Source organism: Zalophus californianus, chromosome 14 (genome assembly GCF_009762305.2).
Source record: "Zalophus californianus isolate mZalCal1 chromosome 14, mZalCal1.pri.v2, whole genome shotgun sequence".
Taxonomy (NCBI): domain Eukaryota; kingdom Metazoa; phylum Chordata; class Mammalia; order Carnivora; family Otariidae; genus Zalophus; species Zalophus californianus.
In genome coordinates this window covers 26,601,063-26,616,749 of record NC_045608.1, presented here as the reverse complement: position 1 = coordinate 26,616,749, position 15,687 = coordinate 26,601,063, and the positions used below count along the sequence as shown (strand labels likewise).

General features: G+C 58.0%; 2 protein-coding genes across 3 annotated transcripts in view; both read left to right on the top strand.

Moving 5' to 3' along the window:
• The first annotated feature begins 1,637 nt into the window (after window positions 1-1,637).
• MMP11 (matrix metallopeptidase 11) lies at window positions 1,638-12,984 on the top strand. The gene is made up of 8 exons (XM_027577236.2): window positions 1,638-1,850; window positions 6,882-7,111; window positions 8,034-8,177; window positions 8,257-8,390; window positions 8,531-8,772; window positions 8,859-9,075; window positions 9,871-10,128; window positions 11,072-12,984. The coding sequence occupies exons 1-8, from the start codon at window positions 1,740-1,742 to the stop codon at window positions 11,203-11,205; spliced, it is 1,470 nt and encodes a 489-aa protein (XP_027433037.1). The 5' UTR covers window positions 1,638-1,739; the 3' UTR covers window positions 11,206-12,984.
• Window positions 12,985-13,088: 104 nt separating this feature from the next.
• SMARCB1 (SWI/SNF related, matrix associated, actin dependent regulator of chromatin, subfamily b, member 1) overlaps window positions 13,089-15,687 on the top strand; it is a 36,785-nt gene continuing 34,186 nt past the window's right edge. For both annotated transcript variants that reach the window (XM_027577247.2, XM_027577246.2), the window contains exon 1: window positions 13,089-13,361. In XM_027577247.2, the coding sequence (XP_027433048.1) occupies window positions 13,269-13,361 (93 nt within the window). In that variant the 5' untranslated portion in view covers window positions 13,089-13,268. The remainder of the gene's footprint in view (window positions 13,362-15,687) is intronic.

The window sequence follows — 15,687 nt, the reverse complement described above, 5'->3', positions numbered from 1 at the left end:
TGTGGAGGAATAGAGCTGGGAAGAAATACCCAGGGGATGGCCTGGCGCAACCGGTATCCAGAAACCCCGCCAGGGGGCGTCCGGAGCCTCTCTTCGACTCCATCCCGGTTCAAAAGCGCCGCAACCCTGGGAAGCCTTGAGCAGCACCCTCCTGGGGTGGGATGAACGCCTCCCACCCCATGCGGCCCAGCACCCCGCCTGACACCCTACCCCGCAGAACGGATGCAGCGCGGGACGGTGACAGCGTTTACGGGACATACAAGCAGCATGCCCATTCCAAAGGTGCCCAGAGGCGTTTGCGCAGGTTTGAATCCTGTGGCCTCGCGATTTTACCACCTTGGTTCCAGGCCAAGGGAAGGGCGGAGGCACAGATTTAGGACGCTTCCCAACCCTTCAGGAACTTGAGGTTTATGTTTTTTTCTGAGTGATTTCTCGGTGACCATATCATTACCCTTGGGCTTGGGAGGAGCTCTGATTTCTTTACCCTCCCCTATCACCATCCCGCATGCGGGGGGGGGGGGGGGGGGGAGGGAGGGCTTGTGGCACCAGGATTGTAGAGAGGATGAAATCACCCTAAGCAAAAGTGAGTCACTTTAAAGAAACAGATTGCTAACACTTCAGGTGGGTCTCGTGTCTCCTGGCCCTCTAGGAGTCTCTGTGGAGCCTTCCTGGAGAGGCTATGAGGACTCCCTGGACTGGGCCCTGGAGGGAAGAGCTGCGTGGGTCTGATTGCCCTCCTGTCCCTCTTGGACTCCTTCCCTTATTCGGCCCAGGCTGGGTGCCCACAGCCTCACCTTGCAGCTTCTCAGGACCCTGCCTGGCAGGATGGGAGCCACTACCTGGGTCTGGGCTCTACACGGTTGCCCATGATGGAGCAGACTGCCCTGGTGAAATGATGAGGCCCCAGGTCATGAGTGTGGAGGATCCCTTCCAGAATATGGACACCACCCTCTCCTTTGATTTTCACCTCTTCTCTTCTCAGGTCTCAGGAGGCTGGCCCTGAGGGCCCCTGTGGAGCAAGTTAGTCTCTTGGGCAGCCAGTACCCCACTCAGACAACGTCCCCCCACCTGCCTCAGCCTGCTGATAGCACCCTCCCTCCCAACCCCCTCCACTTGCCTGCTGGTCTGGGAAAGCCTGATCTGGTCCCTTCCTCTTGGGCCCTCAGTTTTCCCATTTATAAATTGTCTGTAGTTCTATTCTAAGCTGGGGGGCTGGCCAGCCTCCTCCTTATGCCTCAATTTCCCTTGGGACACATCCCTTGTCTCAGCTATTGTACCAGCTAAGGCTGTAAGGGGTAGGAAAACTTGCCCATAGGAACAACCACCTGTCATAGGCTAGCAGTAGGTCTGAGGTCAGGCCATCAGGGAGACCAGCTAGGGAAAGCCTTCCAAAGGTGGGGGGTAGGGACCAGGAGGAGTGAAACCCAACCTCTCGCAGACTCCCCAAAGCACAACGGGAAACTGAGGCCCGGAGGCGCAGCAGCTAGCCTGGGTCACCCCGCACCAGGCCTCAGAGACGTCAGGCTCCGCATGACCCCGGGAAGGACTGGGTCTCGGCCCCCGGCCCCAGCCGGGCCAGCCCCTCCCCGTCCACCTCCCCCACCCTGGCCGTGGACACCGCGGGGAGAGTTTAGAACAAAAGGCGCGAGGGGCGGGACCGGGGCGGGCCAGGGGCGGGGCGGAGGCTATAAGGGGCGGTGGCCCGGCGCGGCCCAGCAGGCCCAGCAGTCCCGGGGCGGATGGCTCGGGCCGCCCGGCTCCGCGGCGCGGCCCTGCGCGCCCTCCTGCTCCCACTGGCGCTGTTGCTGCTCCCGCCGCCGCCGCTGCTGGCCTGGGCCCCGCGGTCCCCGGTGAGTGCCCGCCGCCGGTCGACCGCTCCTGGCCGAGGGAGTGTCGGGCACGCGGGCTGGGCCCAGCGGCCGAGCTGGACCCACGGGGGCGCTCGGGGTGGCCTGGAGTGGCCCGTTCCCCGAAACGCTTTCTGGGTCCCTGTGGACGTGAAAGATAGTGAGCTTCCCGTCCCCGGAGGTGTGCAAGTGGAGCCTGCGCCTGGATCGCTCAGGCTGGTGAGGCGAGACTCCGAGCTAGACGCACGCCCCCTCCCAGCGTGGGGACCTGCTTCTCGGCGCCCCAGCTGCAGATGTTGGGCTATGTGCGGGGTCAGGTAGCCGAGGGAGTGGTTACAGGGCCTCCTATTCATTCCGGGGACAAAGCCTCAGGCTGGTGTCAGCCTCCAGGTGTGTGGCCTCAGTGAGCACACCTCCAGGGGTGCAGTGAGCTGGAGGATTAAGGAAGAGCTGGGAGGGCAGCACTGCGCCGGGACAAATGGGGTCTGAGTCCAGAAGAGGTGGCAAAACCTGGGCACCTACAAGTGGCAAGTTTGGGAGGTGTGAAGCCAGGACAGCGCGAGTGTGAGAGCTACGGGGAGGGTGCACGTGTGTGCATGTATGTGTGCCAGAGAAAGTAAGAAAGAAGAGCCGAGAGTGGGCAGCAGAGACCCTCAGAAAGGATGGGGGTGGGGAGAGAAAGGGAAGAGAGAAGAATGTGTGATCAGGAGAGAGGACAATCTGGGTGAGAGGGCAGCCCAGTGACTAGAGGAAAGGCAGTCACGGGTTGTTGTGTGACGGCCTGTGTGTGCCCAGCCGGGGCCTCGAGGAACCACTCACGAGTGTGGCCAGGCAGAGCCCGGGCAATTGCAGGCCCACAGGCCCCCTGGACCTCGGCTGTGGCATCCAGACAGCTCAGGCTGGGATGGGAGCATTAGGAGGTGTGACAGGCAAGAGTCGTGGGATGGTGAGGAGGGAGATCTGACCAGCTGGGCCCCCTCTGTCCAGTCACACCATCTCTGCGCTGGCCAGCCTTGCCCCATCCTGGCTGTGGGAGCAGAAGAGGAGAGGATGGGTGGGTAGGGAAGGGGGGGCACCTCAGTCCAGAGGCTTTGCCTCTTCCCCAACTCCTCCCAGTCCCCTTGAACTTGGGGCAGAGTCCAGAATCCCCGTGGGTAGCCAGTTGACCCCCTGGGTTCAGGAATTGGAGATCTGGGTTTGCACCATGTGCCCCAGGTGAGTCCTCTTGTCTTAGGACCCCACCCCTCAGTCTTGTGGGGGGCGGATAACAGTGCCCACTGCTGGCCACTGAGGATTAAATGAGGTAATGGGAGGAGAGGGCACAGCCAGTCAAGCCGGACACACACTGTCACCTGTGACTGCCACTTTGACACTCGTGCAGGGTCAGTTGGGGCCGGGTCTGAGCTGGGCTGTTGTCTGTCACTCTGAAGATATGCAGGGAGCATTAGGGGTCGCCTTCGCATGTTCATCCCCAGGCTGCCATCCGCAGAGCCAGGAAAACTCTATAAATATTTATCCATCCCAGTTTGCAGCTTTCAGGGCTGATGAAAGCCCCGCAGCCTGGTGGGACCGATGCTGTGTTCCCTCCTGGAGCCAGCAGGGGAGGGGGGCAGTGGATGGACCTGCCTGTTGCCTGGTGCACGGCTTGAGCAGGTTGCTTGACTTCTCTGAGCCTCAGAGGGGCGTGGTGCTCCACAGAACGGGTGCAGTGATGCTCCCCATTCTTTCTCACCGCCTTACAAAGTGCCCTTCCATCAGGGTCGCCTCCTGCTGTTATTAATTATCCCCATTGGACCAATAGCAAACTGAGGCTCAGACTAGCCTGGCCTACCCAGCAGTTTTCTGGTTTGGGGTCCTTTATCTCCCCTCTGTGGGGTGCCTCCCATTTTCTAGATTGGAAGTTGACCCAGGCGCTGACCCCAAGCCTCTAGTTCAGCCAGGAGACAGAGTTAGCTAAGAAGTTCCTCAAGTATGTTTGAGGCTGTGGTTTGGTGCCCCCAAGAGGAAGGCGGGGTGAGTGAGCTCAGTGCCCACCACTGAGGGCAGGCCAGGGGAAGCTCCTGTTTGAGGAGGAGGAAAAGGGAAGGCATCGGAAAAAGAAACACTTCCCAGGAATGTGGGTTTTGGAGATAGGCCAAGAGTTGAAGAGGTGGGGGGAGGGTGGCACGAGCCCCAGATCTAGGCCCACCTCTTCTCTGACTTGCTGTGTGACCCTGGGCAGTCCTTGACCTCTCTGGGCTGTTTCTTCCTCTGAGAAATGTGCCTGCTCCCCAGCCCTCCCAGAGCTACAGATGAGGCCAGGCATGGTCTGTGCCCACCACCCCATCTCACTGAATCCCAGAAGCCTTGGGAGGATGAAGCACACCTTAGGGATCAGCAAGGGGCTTTGCGCCAGGCCTTGCAGTTAAGGTGCCTGACCCCAGGCCAGAAAAGACTCAGAAAGATGAAGTGTGGGAGGTCTGCGGGGCAGGAAGCATGTGTCCCTTTCCAGTAATGGGGAAACTGAGGCCAAGAGCCATTAAATGATGGGCTCCAAACACCAAATATTTGAAAGGAGACCTTGATTCTAGCGCCTCCTGCTCACTCACTCCAAGACCAGTGAATGTGACACGGACAATAAGCCTGAGCCTCTGGCTTTGGGGGAGACCCTGCACCAGTCCCTCTGCTCTGGGCCTGCAAGCTCCCTGCTGCTAGCTGCAATTCCTGTTTATGATTTAGTCTGGGAACTTTGGGGGGCTGGCCCCCAGGCGAGCGGTGGGAGCTATAGCACAGTTGGCAAGAGCAGATTTCTCGGTGTGGGAGGGGAGGGCCCACAGGGGCAAGGAGCTGGGCCAGGGAATAGGCTGCAGTGGGCAGTAGAGGAGGTTATTTAAATCCCTCTGCTATGGTGCCATCCCCATTGGACAGAGAAGTCAAAGCTAAAAGAGGGAAGGGACTTGCGCAGGGTCCTTCCCTCCAGGGTGACCGTGGCATAGGACTGGGGCCTCTGAATCTCAGACTATGGCTCTTTCTGTTGGACTGGGAGAGTACCATGCTCCAGGGCTCTGGGCATGGACCTAGAGCTTCATGGGGGCAGGAGAGGAAGGGATGGTGTGTGTGTCCATTACCCACCCTCCCTCCATGGCCGGCTGCTCCAGGCCTCACTGGAGGGCAGAGGAGATGAGAGAGTTCTGCGCAGAGGTGTGAATAGAGCTGGTAGGCTGGGCCCTGGGCTGTCTGGGGCTCCCAGGGGACAACCCAGTCCTGCCCTTTCCAGGGTTGGGGGAAGGAATCTGTTTATCCAGGAAGTCAAGGGGGCAGTCTGGGGAGGAGAAGGGGCAGGCTCTCATGGCTAGGCACACAGACCTGGGGTCCACATCCTCAGTGTGAGACCTCGCTTATGTAACTTCCCCGCCGTACTGGGGGTATGAGGGTGGAAGTTCAATAAGCTGACAGAGTGCCTGGGAAGTAGCAGGTGCTTAATAATTTCCCATTCCTTCTCTTCTGTCACCAAGGTGAGGCCAGCCTGGATCCCTCCTCCAGGGTGGGAAGGGTGGCTCCAGCCTGAAGAGCACAGCAGAGGTAGCAGGTAGGGAGTGGGTTGTGAGCACAGAGAGCCTATCACCTGCCAGTTGTTACCTGGGCAAGTTGCTTAACTTCTCTGGGCTCTGTTTTCTCATCTGAGAAATGGGGGATGATGACAATGGAGTTAGTGAGAGATCCCATCAGGGGCTAAGAGCATGTCTGTGGAACTGTTGGTAGGGTCCTAGCCTAGATACAGGTGAACTGCAAGTGATAAGTACTTAACTAGCAGTAAGTCCAGTGTTGACCAGAACCTACAAGCCAGTGAGGCTGGGCTCTGCCAGATAACTAACCAAGCTCTGAAATTAGAAAGCTGGTCCAGGCTTCTTCTCATACCCCGGGTAGCTGTGTCGCTGGGTGTTGAGAAGACCCCTTCCTAGTGCGCTGTTCTTGGGGTTGAGTCTGGGTGGCTCTGGGAGGTTGAGTTATTGGTGGCTCCGGAATTGGGAGATGGGGGGTGCTGGGACAGTGATCAGAGTCCTGGGATGCCTAGGGCCTGGGAGAGCTGCCAGAGGCTAACGGTGAGGGTGGAGCCTGCATGGCCTGGCTCCCACCCCAAATATGGCTATGGGGAGGCCCCAGCCACCCAGACCAGTCAGCCCCAGACCAGACAGGCGCTTAGTCTCTAACAAACAGCATGGCTCCATGCCTCTCCAGCTTTGCGTAGCATCCCTAGCCTAGCCTTTGCCTCCTGCCTGGGACACCAGAGTCCTCACCTGGCCCCGCCCGTGCCCTTGCTAGGTGACCTTGAAGGGTCTCCCAACCTCCCCGAGCTTCTGCTGTTTTTAAGGCATGAGAACTGTAACCCCCGCCCCGGATGTTGCAGAAGGTGGGAGCTCCAGGTCAGAATGCCCATCTGTGGTGCTGGGGCTCCAGCAGGTCAGGGCTGGGTGGGGCTGGGCATCTGCTAATTGTCTGTCCCCCCCGCCACCCACCCACACATGGATAACACTGGGGAGGTATTCTCCCCATTTGTCAGGTGAGCAAATCAAGGCTGCACTGCAGGGCTGCAGCTCTTCCACACTGGGGAGTGGTGGTGGTGGGTGTCCTGGGTGGGAGCCCATTCAGGTAACAAGAGAGGGCGGAGTTGGTGGGGCCGTGGGGGGAGGGGGGAGGCAGGAAGAAAGGAAGGGGAACGAGTGTTTGCTGGGTTAGGGGCCAGTAGGGGGAGCAGGGTGAGTTCCTGGGTGAGTGTGGAGAGGGCTACACCCTGACCCAGACCTTACTGGCCCAAGGGGCTGGATAGGCAGCCCAGGCCCTCCAGGAGGGGGCAGGAAGGCAGCAGGATGCCTCAGAACAAGGCCTTGGGAAATCTGAGCCAGTCCATGCCAAAGGGCCCTGCCGTGTGATGGCTTGCATACCTCGCCCTCAGTTTGCCCATCCACAGGATGGGCTGGGGTTGAGCATTGGTATGCTGATGGGCCATGAGGACCCGGGGCCTGACCAAGCCTTTGCATCCTATCTCCTGCCCAGGATGCATACCGCCGCCACCCTGTGAGGAAGGGGCCACAGCCTTGGCATGAAGCTGCTCCTGGCAGCCTGGCACCTGCCCCTACTGCCCAGGAGACTCCCCAGCCTGCCAGCACCCCCAGACCTCCCCGCTGCGGTGTGCCTGACCCGCCTGAAGGGCTGAGTGCCCGCAACCGACAAAAGCGGTTTGTGCTGTCAGGCGGGCGCTGGGAAAAAACGGACCTCACCTACAGGTAGGGGCCAGTGGCTATTCGAGCAGGCTCTAGACCTCTACCTGTGTGTCTGTGTGTGAACTGCCACCCTCTTCTGCTTCTTGACACACGCGCTGGAGCTAGATCTCTGTGGTTCACAGACCTGTGTGTCCACTGACCCCCCGAGCCATCCGTGGACCAACTCCCTTAAACCCCAACTTAGATGCACACACAGGCAACACCCTACCACAGCGAGGCCTGCCCACGGCAGAGGGGCAGTAGATCTGTCAACATGCAAAGTCTCAGCACACAGCTGGTGGCTTCATCGACATGTGGGGCATGGCCTCAGTCACCCAGGCAACCTCTAGTGGGGACCTAGTAAGTGCCAGGCCCTGGGACTCTGCGGTAAATGAAGGAAACATGGCCTGCCCTCTCAGGGAGCTAGGCATTCACCATGTCAGTGTTCAGACCTACCATCAGAACTTGGAATCCATGCGGGTAGGAACGGTGGTGAGCGAGCAGGACAGGTCACGCTGGGAGTGACGCAGAAGCTGAGATTTCTGCAGGTGGGGAGTTGGCCCGGGACAGAAGGCATGTGAAGAATGATGGTGTCACACAGATCGGAGCTCAGAAATGTCCTGGATGGGGAACTGAAACCAAGGTGGGGTCAAGGGGCCTGGGTCTCCCCACAGTGAGTGGCACAATCAGGTCTAGAAGGTGGGTCTTGGGGCTCCTGGTTCTGCATTCTTTCCACCAAATGCAGACACCTGTGTGCACCAAAGGACATACAAACCCACATAAAGATGTTCCCCCGTGGAAGAGGGACCGCAGCTGAGGCCTAGAGCACACCTGGCTTGTGTCCCACGTGCATGCATCCCCACTGAGCATCCAGGGGCAACTTCTGGCCCATCAGCCAGCAGGGGGCTGTCCCAAGCGAGGCCCAGGCCCCTCCTCCTCCCCCCAGGATCCTTCGGTTCCCGTGGCAGCTGGTACGGGAGCAGGTACGGCAGACGGTGGCAGATGCCCTACAGGTGTGGAGCGAGGTAACACCACTCACCTTCACCGAGGTGCATGAGGGCCATGCTGACATCATGATCGACTTTACCAGGTGAACCAGTGGCCTAAGACCCCGCCGGGCACCAGCCCCACCGGTCAGTAGCCACTGACTCTGCCCCACCCACCCGCAGGTACTGGCATGGGGACAACCTGCCATTTGATGGGCCTGGGGGCATCCTGGCTCACGCCTTTTTCCCCAAGACCCACCGAGAAGGAGATGTCCACTTTGACTATGACGAGACCTGGACTATCGGGAACAACCAGGGTACGGGCTGGGGACCCGTTTTCCAGATGGGGCAACTAAAGATCATAACGAACGAGGACAAGTCCTTGAGCTGGGCTCTGGAGCTTGGGTGTCCTTGCGGCAGGAAGTTTGAGGATTGCTGGGCTATCTCCCTTTTTCAGGCACAGACCTCCTGCAGGTGGCGGCCCATGAATTTGGCCACGTGCTGGGGCTGCAGCACACAACGGCTGCCAAGGCACTTATGTCCCCTTTCTACACCTTCCGCTACCCACTGAGCCTCAGTCCAGATGACCGCAGGGGCATCCAGCACCTCTATGGCCGACCCCGGCCAGCCCCCACCTCCAGTCCCCCGGCTGTGGGCCCGCAGGCTGGGGTGGACACTAACGAGATTGCCCCCCTGGAGGTGAGGCCCTGCTCCCAGCTCCCTTCACCCTCTGGCCTCCATGGCTCCAATGTGGGCTCTTTCTTAGCCCTTCTCTCCCACGCCAGCCGGAAGCCCCACCAGATGCCTGCGAGATTACCTTTGATGCAGTCTCTACCATCCGTGGCGAGCTCTTCTTCTTCAAGGCGGGCTTCGTGTGGCGGCTACGTGGGGGCCGGCTGCAGCCTGGCTACCCTGCACTGGCTTCCCGTCACTGGCAGGGACTGCCCAGCCCCGTGGATGCAGCCTTCGAAGATGCCCAGGGCCACATCTGGTTCTTCCAAGGTGAGGTGGACTGGGGTTCCTGCTCAAGAGACTTCCAGGAGCCAGGAACATCATGGCCAAGGAGAGGGCCCACCAGCCAGACATACTGGGCAGGGGGAGGGTGCCCTGAAGCCTGAGGGCCAAGGGAGAGCATGGCTCGCTTCTCCAGGAGCAGCTGGGAGGCTCCCAGAGGAGGTGGCTCTCAAGATGGGAATAGAATAGAAGGTATTACCGGTGGGCCATGCATCAGTGCATTCAACCCTTGAAGCCTGTGTGATTAGTATACCTGTTCTAGAGATGAGATCTCTGGGGAGTAGATGTGGTTAAGCAACTCGCCTGAGGGCACAGTGTGGAAAAGACAGAGTAGGGATTCCATCTAGTTCTGGCAACCCCGGAGCGTGTGCCGTAACTTTCAACTGGGAGAGACAAGAGCCTGGAACATTCTAGGTGGCAGGGACTTCAGCAAGAGGCCCAAGCCTGCCGCGGCAAGGATGGGGCCCAGGGACTGGTCAGAAGCACTTGTCACAGGTAGCTAAATTCCAGGGGATGGAGTGGGAGCTGAGGAGGCCTCCTTTCTGTCTAGAATGACCTTTCCCACATGGTACCTCCCAGAGCATGCATCATCCCAGCTTATCCCCTCTAGCTCTGACTTCCCTCTGGGGATAAAGGGAGCTGAGCAGGATTACTGGCCCAAGTGTTTTACGGACAAGGAAACCGAGGCTGGGGAAGTCTGTGGCAGTGGGGGTGGCCACATGGGTCCCCAGCGGCTGGGCGCAGCAGTCGGGCAGCTCCATTGCAGCCTCACCTCTCCGGCAGGTGCTCAGTACTGGGTGTACAACGGTGAGAAGCCAGTCCTGGGCCCTGCACCCCTCTCTGAGCTGGGCCTGCTGGGGTCCCCCATCCAGGCCGCCTTGGCCTGGGGCCCCGAGAAGAACAAGATCTACTTCTTTGGAGGCGGAGACTACTGGCGCTTCCACCTCAGCACCCGCCGAGTGGACAGCCCCGTGCCCCGCCGGGCCACTGACTGGCGAGGGGTGCCCTCTGAGATCGACGCCGCCTTCCGGGATGCTGACGGTGCGTTGGGGTGGAGAGGCTGGTACGAGCGGTGCAAGAGCCACGTCTCCCACCCGGTGGTGGCTGGGCCTTAGCTCCTCATCGCAGGTCCTTTGTCCAGTGCTTTCCCCATCCACCCTCCTCCTTGCGCCAGGCCAGTGCTATGCGCCCATGCTACAGATGGGAAGACTGAGAGCCAGAGTCATAACTGGTAAAATAATAATAACTGCTGCATGCTGAGGACCGATGATGTTTCTAAGCACAATGCTAAGCTCCCTGTGTGTCTCTGGCAGTTCGCAGAACAGCCCTCTGACATAACACCTGCTACGAAGCCAGTTTCCAGAGGGGCAAACAGAGATTCAGGTGATGAGGGCCACTCAGGTGGATCGTGGGGAGCCAAGCCTCCCACCCAGGCAGTGCCTGCCCCTAACCACCGAACCACCTGGCTGGCCTCCCACAATCTCAAGGGACTAGAGTAGGACTGACTTGCAGTCTGGAACTTTCTCCCCCATACCCCCAAGCTTGCTTCTTTGCACTCCCACCTCAGGACCTGCTGGCAGAGCAATCCTGTGGTGGCTCTGGGGCTCTGGGTCACCTGCATGGTCCACCTTGCCTCAGGATATCTGTCTATAGTCTGGCTGGCAGGTACAGGAGTAGACTGAGGTGGGGTGGGGGGAAGAGGTGTGGTGAGGGGAGGGAGACTTGCTTTCCTAGGTTGAGTTTCTGAGACTCCAGGCATCTGTCAAGCTGGACAACAGTTCAGCTCAGACCCGGGGGCGGGAAGGATTCCGAAGGATGGAAAGTTCTGGAACGGCCACCCTGCACCTACAGGTTTCAAGGAATTCAACAGTGGTCAAGCCCTGGCAATCTGACCTCCCCCTGTGCCTGTCCCTGGGCACATCCTGACTGGCAGGTGCAGGGCCCAGTGTCTACTCACCCCAGCCTGACCCTCCTCTCTCCTCAGGCTATGCCTACTTTCTGCGCGGTCGCCTCTATTGGAAGTTCGACCCTGTGAAGGTGAAAGCCTTGGAGGGCTTCCCCCGCCTCGTGGGCCCCGACTTCTTCGGCTGTACCGAGCCTGCCAACACTTTCCACTAACCACAACTTCTCTCAGGGCTCCTGACCCCTGCCAGGCCACTGATAGCGGATAGAGACCAGTGGCCATCTTTGTGGCTGTGGGTTCAGGCACAGGATAGAGCCTGTGTTTCCTCAGGGGGGTGGGGAGGGGGTGCTGTCATCTTGACAACTGCAGGGAGAGCCACGCAGGTCGTGGTCACCTGCCAGCAACTGTCTCAGACTGGGCAAGGAGACTCTGGTGTTCCTTGAGGGTGAGGGTTTTCTCAGGCCAGCTCCACTCAAACTGTGCAGGTCACAGTCAAACCCTGCTGCCCTGTCTGCATCCCTGTCCCTCAGGTTAGCACCTCAGCAGGGCTGGGGGAGCCGAAGCCCTCATTCTGTTCCTGCTGTGAGGTCCCTGCAGGGTGCTGGCACAGGGGGGCCCTTCTGCCTTTTCCTGAGAGGTCAGCTCTGGGTAGGTGCTTGGAACTGGCTGCCTTCTAGTTGGTGATCCTAGAGATGTGTTCTCCAGGATGCAGGCCAAAAGGTCCAGAGTCAGCTGGGGGAGGGGGGGTGTTTCCTGCTGGAGACCCCGGGCCCTGGAAGCCCCAACATACCTCAATCCTGTCTTGGGCTAGATCCTTCCCAGCCCTCATTGCAGCACTGGGACCCTCCAAAGTCATGTAAATGTGTGTACAGTGTATACAAAGCCTTTTTTTTTTTTTTTCTACTGAGTACTGTCATTAAATATGGTTATTTTCTACTTGCCTGCCTGAGTTCTTTCTGTAATTATGAGGCCAGGAGGGGAAAAGAGCTGGGGAGGTGGGAGCAGGCTCAGGACCTACTCCACCCACCTAGTCAAGCTTTTGGTCCTTGGGGGCGGACTCTATGCTGATGGCTCCTCTTGCTCTATTCCTCCATCTTGTTTGGCTGGACACCTGGAGTGGCTGTGTAATTGATTCCAGGCTTCCCCTGCTGGCCCCTCAGGGCATCCTCCACGAAGTGGTGGTCACTTTATCTGATCATGTCCCACCCCAGCCCCGATCCTGTAATACTTTGTTTCTCACTGCTGTCAGGACACAGAACAAAACTCAATGGTTACGACAGCCGACCCCACTTAACTCTGAAGGGTGGCCTTGCCCTGCCACCCAGCCTCACCTATCACAGCTGCAATTGTACTAGACTGAACTACGTGAAATTGTCAGCAGTGGGCCGTTTTTGATCTGCTGCCTTGTGCAGCCGGCCACACGGACACTTTGATGCTTTCATTAGTGTCAGCTCCACTCCCAGCTGTAAGCTCTGCAGGGCAAGGCTATCTAGTTTCGCTCACCACCCCACAGCTGCGCCTGTTGTAGGCACAGAGTGCAGAGTTAAGGAAGGAATGGAGAAGTTTGCCTCCCTTCCAGCTCACTGATGCCCCAGCCAAACCAAACACCACCTGGGCCTTGGAATGCTGCCAAGCCTGGGGAAACTTTGCCCATGCCACTTCCCCACCCAGTGTTGTCATTCTGCCCATCTCCACAGCCGCAGGAAGAGCTGTGGACCCGGAAATAGGGTATTTGTTCCTAGGATCCCTCTTATCTACTCAACTACACTGCGTTTTCCGGATGGGGAAACTGAGGCACGGAGAGCTCTGGCCTCCTACCGGCCTCAGACCTCATTTCACTCCTCCTCCACTGGACTGAGTTCTACTCCCAGCTGCGAGGCTGGGAAAGCCACCGCTTGAGCCAGGGCCTCGGTTGCTATTTCTGTCCGTGAGAAGTTCTACACGGTACCTCCACTTGGGAAGCAGCCTGGAGGACAAACGGGTCGTGGTTCCTTTAAAGGGCCCGAAGGGGCGCGCCCCGGCCTTTTGTTTGGGCGGCGTTGGCGGCGGCGGCGGCGGCGGCGCGCGCGTCAGCGTCAACGCCCCGCGCATGCGCGCTGACAGCGGCCTGGTCGTCGTTTGCAGCGGCGGCTGAGGAGCCCGGCGGCGGCACGAGCACCGGATCGGCCCGCCCGTCGCCTCCCGGCTTCGGCTCTCCTCAGCTCGGCACGCTGCGGCTCCTCCTCAGTCCTCTCGATCCCTCGCAGCCCGGCCCCGGCCGCCCGCCTCCGCCGCAGCAATGATGATGATGGCGCTGAGCAAGACCTTCGGGCAGAAGCCCGTCAAGTTCCAGCTGGAGGACGACGGCGAGTTCTACATGATCGGCTCTGAGGTAGCCCGCGGCGCGTCCTCGCCCTCCGGCTCCGGCCCCGCGGGAGCCTCGGGGCGGGTCTGTGCGCCGGGAACGCGCGTCTCCATTCATCGCCGCGGGCGGGCGCGCGCGCGGGGTTGTAGGAAGGGGCGGGGCGGCTGGCCCCGCCCCGCGCACCTCCCTGTTCAGGGTTTGCTTATTCTGTTCGCTGTCAGGGCTTAGGGCAGCGCGAGGAGCCGCTGGTTCCGCCCTGAGTTGGTACAACTCCAGGCAGCCGCCGAGAAACAGGATGTTTCGGTTAGCCCCTGGAGCGCCTGGGGGAGAGATTTTGAAAGCTTCCCGTGCATCCCTCCTCTATTGCTACATCTGGGATCCTGGAATCGCAGGTTGGAAACGGGCTCACTGACGTCTCATTCCTCTCTGTGTTGGTTATTTTTATTTACCAATGAGAAATAAGGAGGAGGATGCTTGCTTTTGCGTAGATAAGGCCCCAGTCCCTGAGCTAGATCAATCAGCAGTTCAGAAGAAATTGACACTTGGACTATCCTGAACTTACTCTGAATTTTGAGGGAGAGATTCTAAATATTTTCAATTCTTAACCAGAAGTGACAGCGTTTTGTTGAATCAGCTGGACAGCTGACTTCAGGAAAACCCTGCAGTTGGTCTTTCTGTGGGAGTTTGTACTAAAAACTAAGCTTTTTTCTAGATTGCCTCAAACCAGCTCTTTTTGATCCAAAAGTAATCCCAAGCTAGTGTATATTCCCCCCCCCCTTTTTTAATTGGGGATATGCAGTTCAGATGTGCAAATACCAAGCTGTAGAGTCTTTGTAATGAGATAAGTGCCAATCCTGGAGAGCTAAAACAGTTACAAGACGCCTAGGGTTGTTTCTCCTTGTAGCAGTGTTCAGTGTCCTATGCCAGCATTTCATTCCCGTTTTTAAAATAATGGGGGATTTTTTTCCCTCGCGATTGAACATAGCATGAATGAATGGAGCCTCATGATGGTCACACTGAGGCTTTCAGGATACCCTGTGATTCCTGGCTTGTTTTAGGTATATCAGGTTAGGAGACCAGTATCGTCAGTAGCGTCAGGACTTTACTGTCCATTTTTCATCAACTTTTATAAAACAAGGGCAGGATTTATAAATCAGTTTTTCACATTATCACATCAGTGCTGTTCTTCAGACATAGCAGGGAAGCAGAGTCTGTGCCTGTCTGTGTGTCACAGCTCAGTGACCTGTAGGAAGCGCCTAAATGCAGGATACAAGGCATTTGAGGAGTTTCCTTTGATATTGGGCACTTTGTTTAAAGAAGCCCTTATCTGATCTAGTGGACAGGAAAAGCACTCAGTTTGGCCTTCACTGTGAGTGGATGTTACTTTTGAAAAGCAAGCTTTCAGTTATTAGGTGGAGTATATTGAGAGATGGGAAGAAGGAGGCCTGGTTCCAGCCCTGCTCTGCCTCCTCACTTTTCTCATGTATGTGAGAGATGCTTAGACACGATGGTCTCTAAGATCTTCCCCATAACACCTCTTTGTTTCTGGAAGGCTAATTGTAGGCTTCTTTTTCAGCCCTGTTGAGTGAGAGTCGTCCTGAGACCCAGTCTGTAGAAACCCAGATGGGAGAGGGGAGAGGCGTCTGCTCTCTTGGGCCGGGCTGAACAGTTGTCAGGTCTCTGGAGGTCTGCAAAGGATTCAAGATCAGGAGGCTGACTATAGATAACCAGTAGCTCCTGTGACAGCATTGAATAGATGGCCTCTAGTCCCCTTCGCCTTGGAAAACAGACACCATATTCAGAGAGGTTGGGTCAGCCATAGCAACAGCCCCAGGGCTGCCATTCCACGTCTGTGGAGCGGCTCTGGGGAGGCATCTGCAGTTGCAGCAAGCGTGTATGTCACTCTTCTCCTGCCATCTGCAGACAGCTGTGTTCACCAAGCCAGAGTCACAGAGCTGAGAACACCCTAAGAAATCCCCAGGTTCACACCTTCGTTTTATTTTTTTTTAAGATTTATTTACTTATTTTAGAGAGAGAGAGAGAGAGCACAAGCAGAGTGGGAGGTGCAGAGGGAGAGGAAGAGAGAATCTCAAGCGGACTCCCCGCTCAGCATGGAGCCAGACTCGGGACTTGATCTCACGACTCTGAGATCCTGACCTGAGCCGAAACCAGGAGTTGGTCACTTAACCGACTGCACCACCCAGGCGCCCCAACCTTCATATTATGTTTGGGACACTTGCATCAAGAGAGGGTGAGGGCCGGTTTAGGGGAAAGCCAGGAAGGCAAGCCCCGGTCTCCCAAGTTCCAAAGGGGTCTTGGGAAGGATCTAGGTGTCCTGGAGCCCTACAGGACC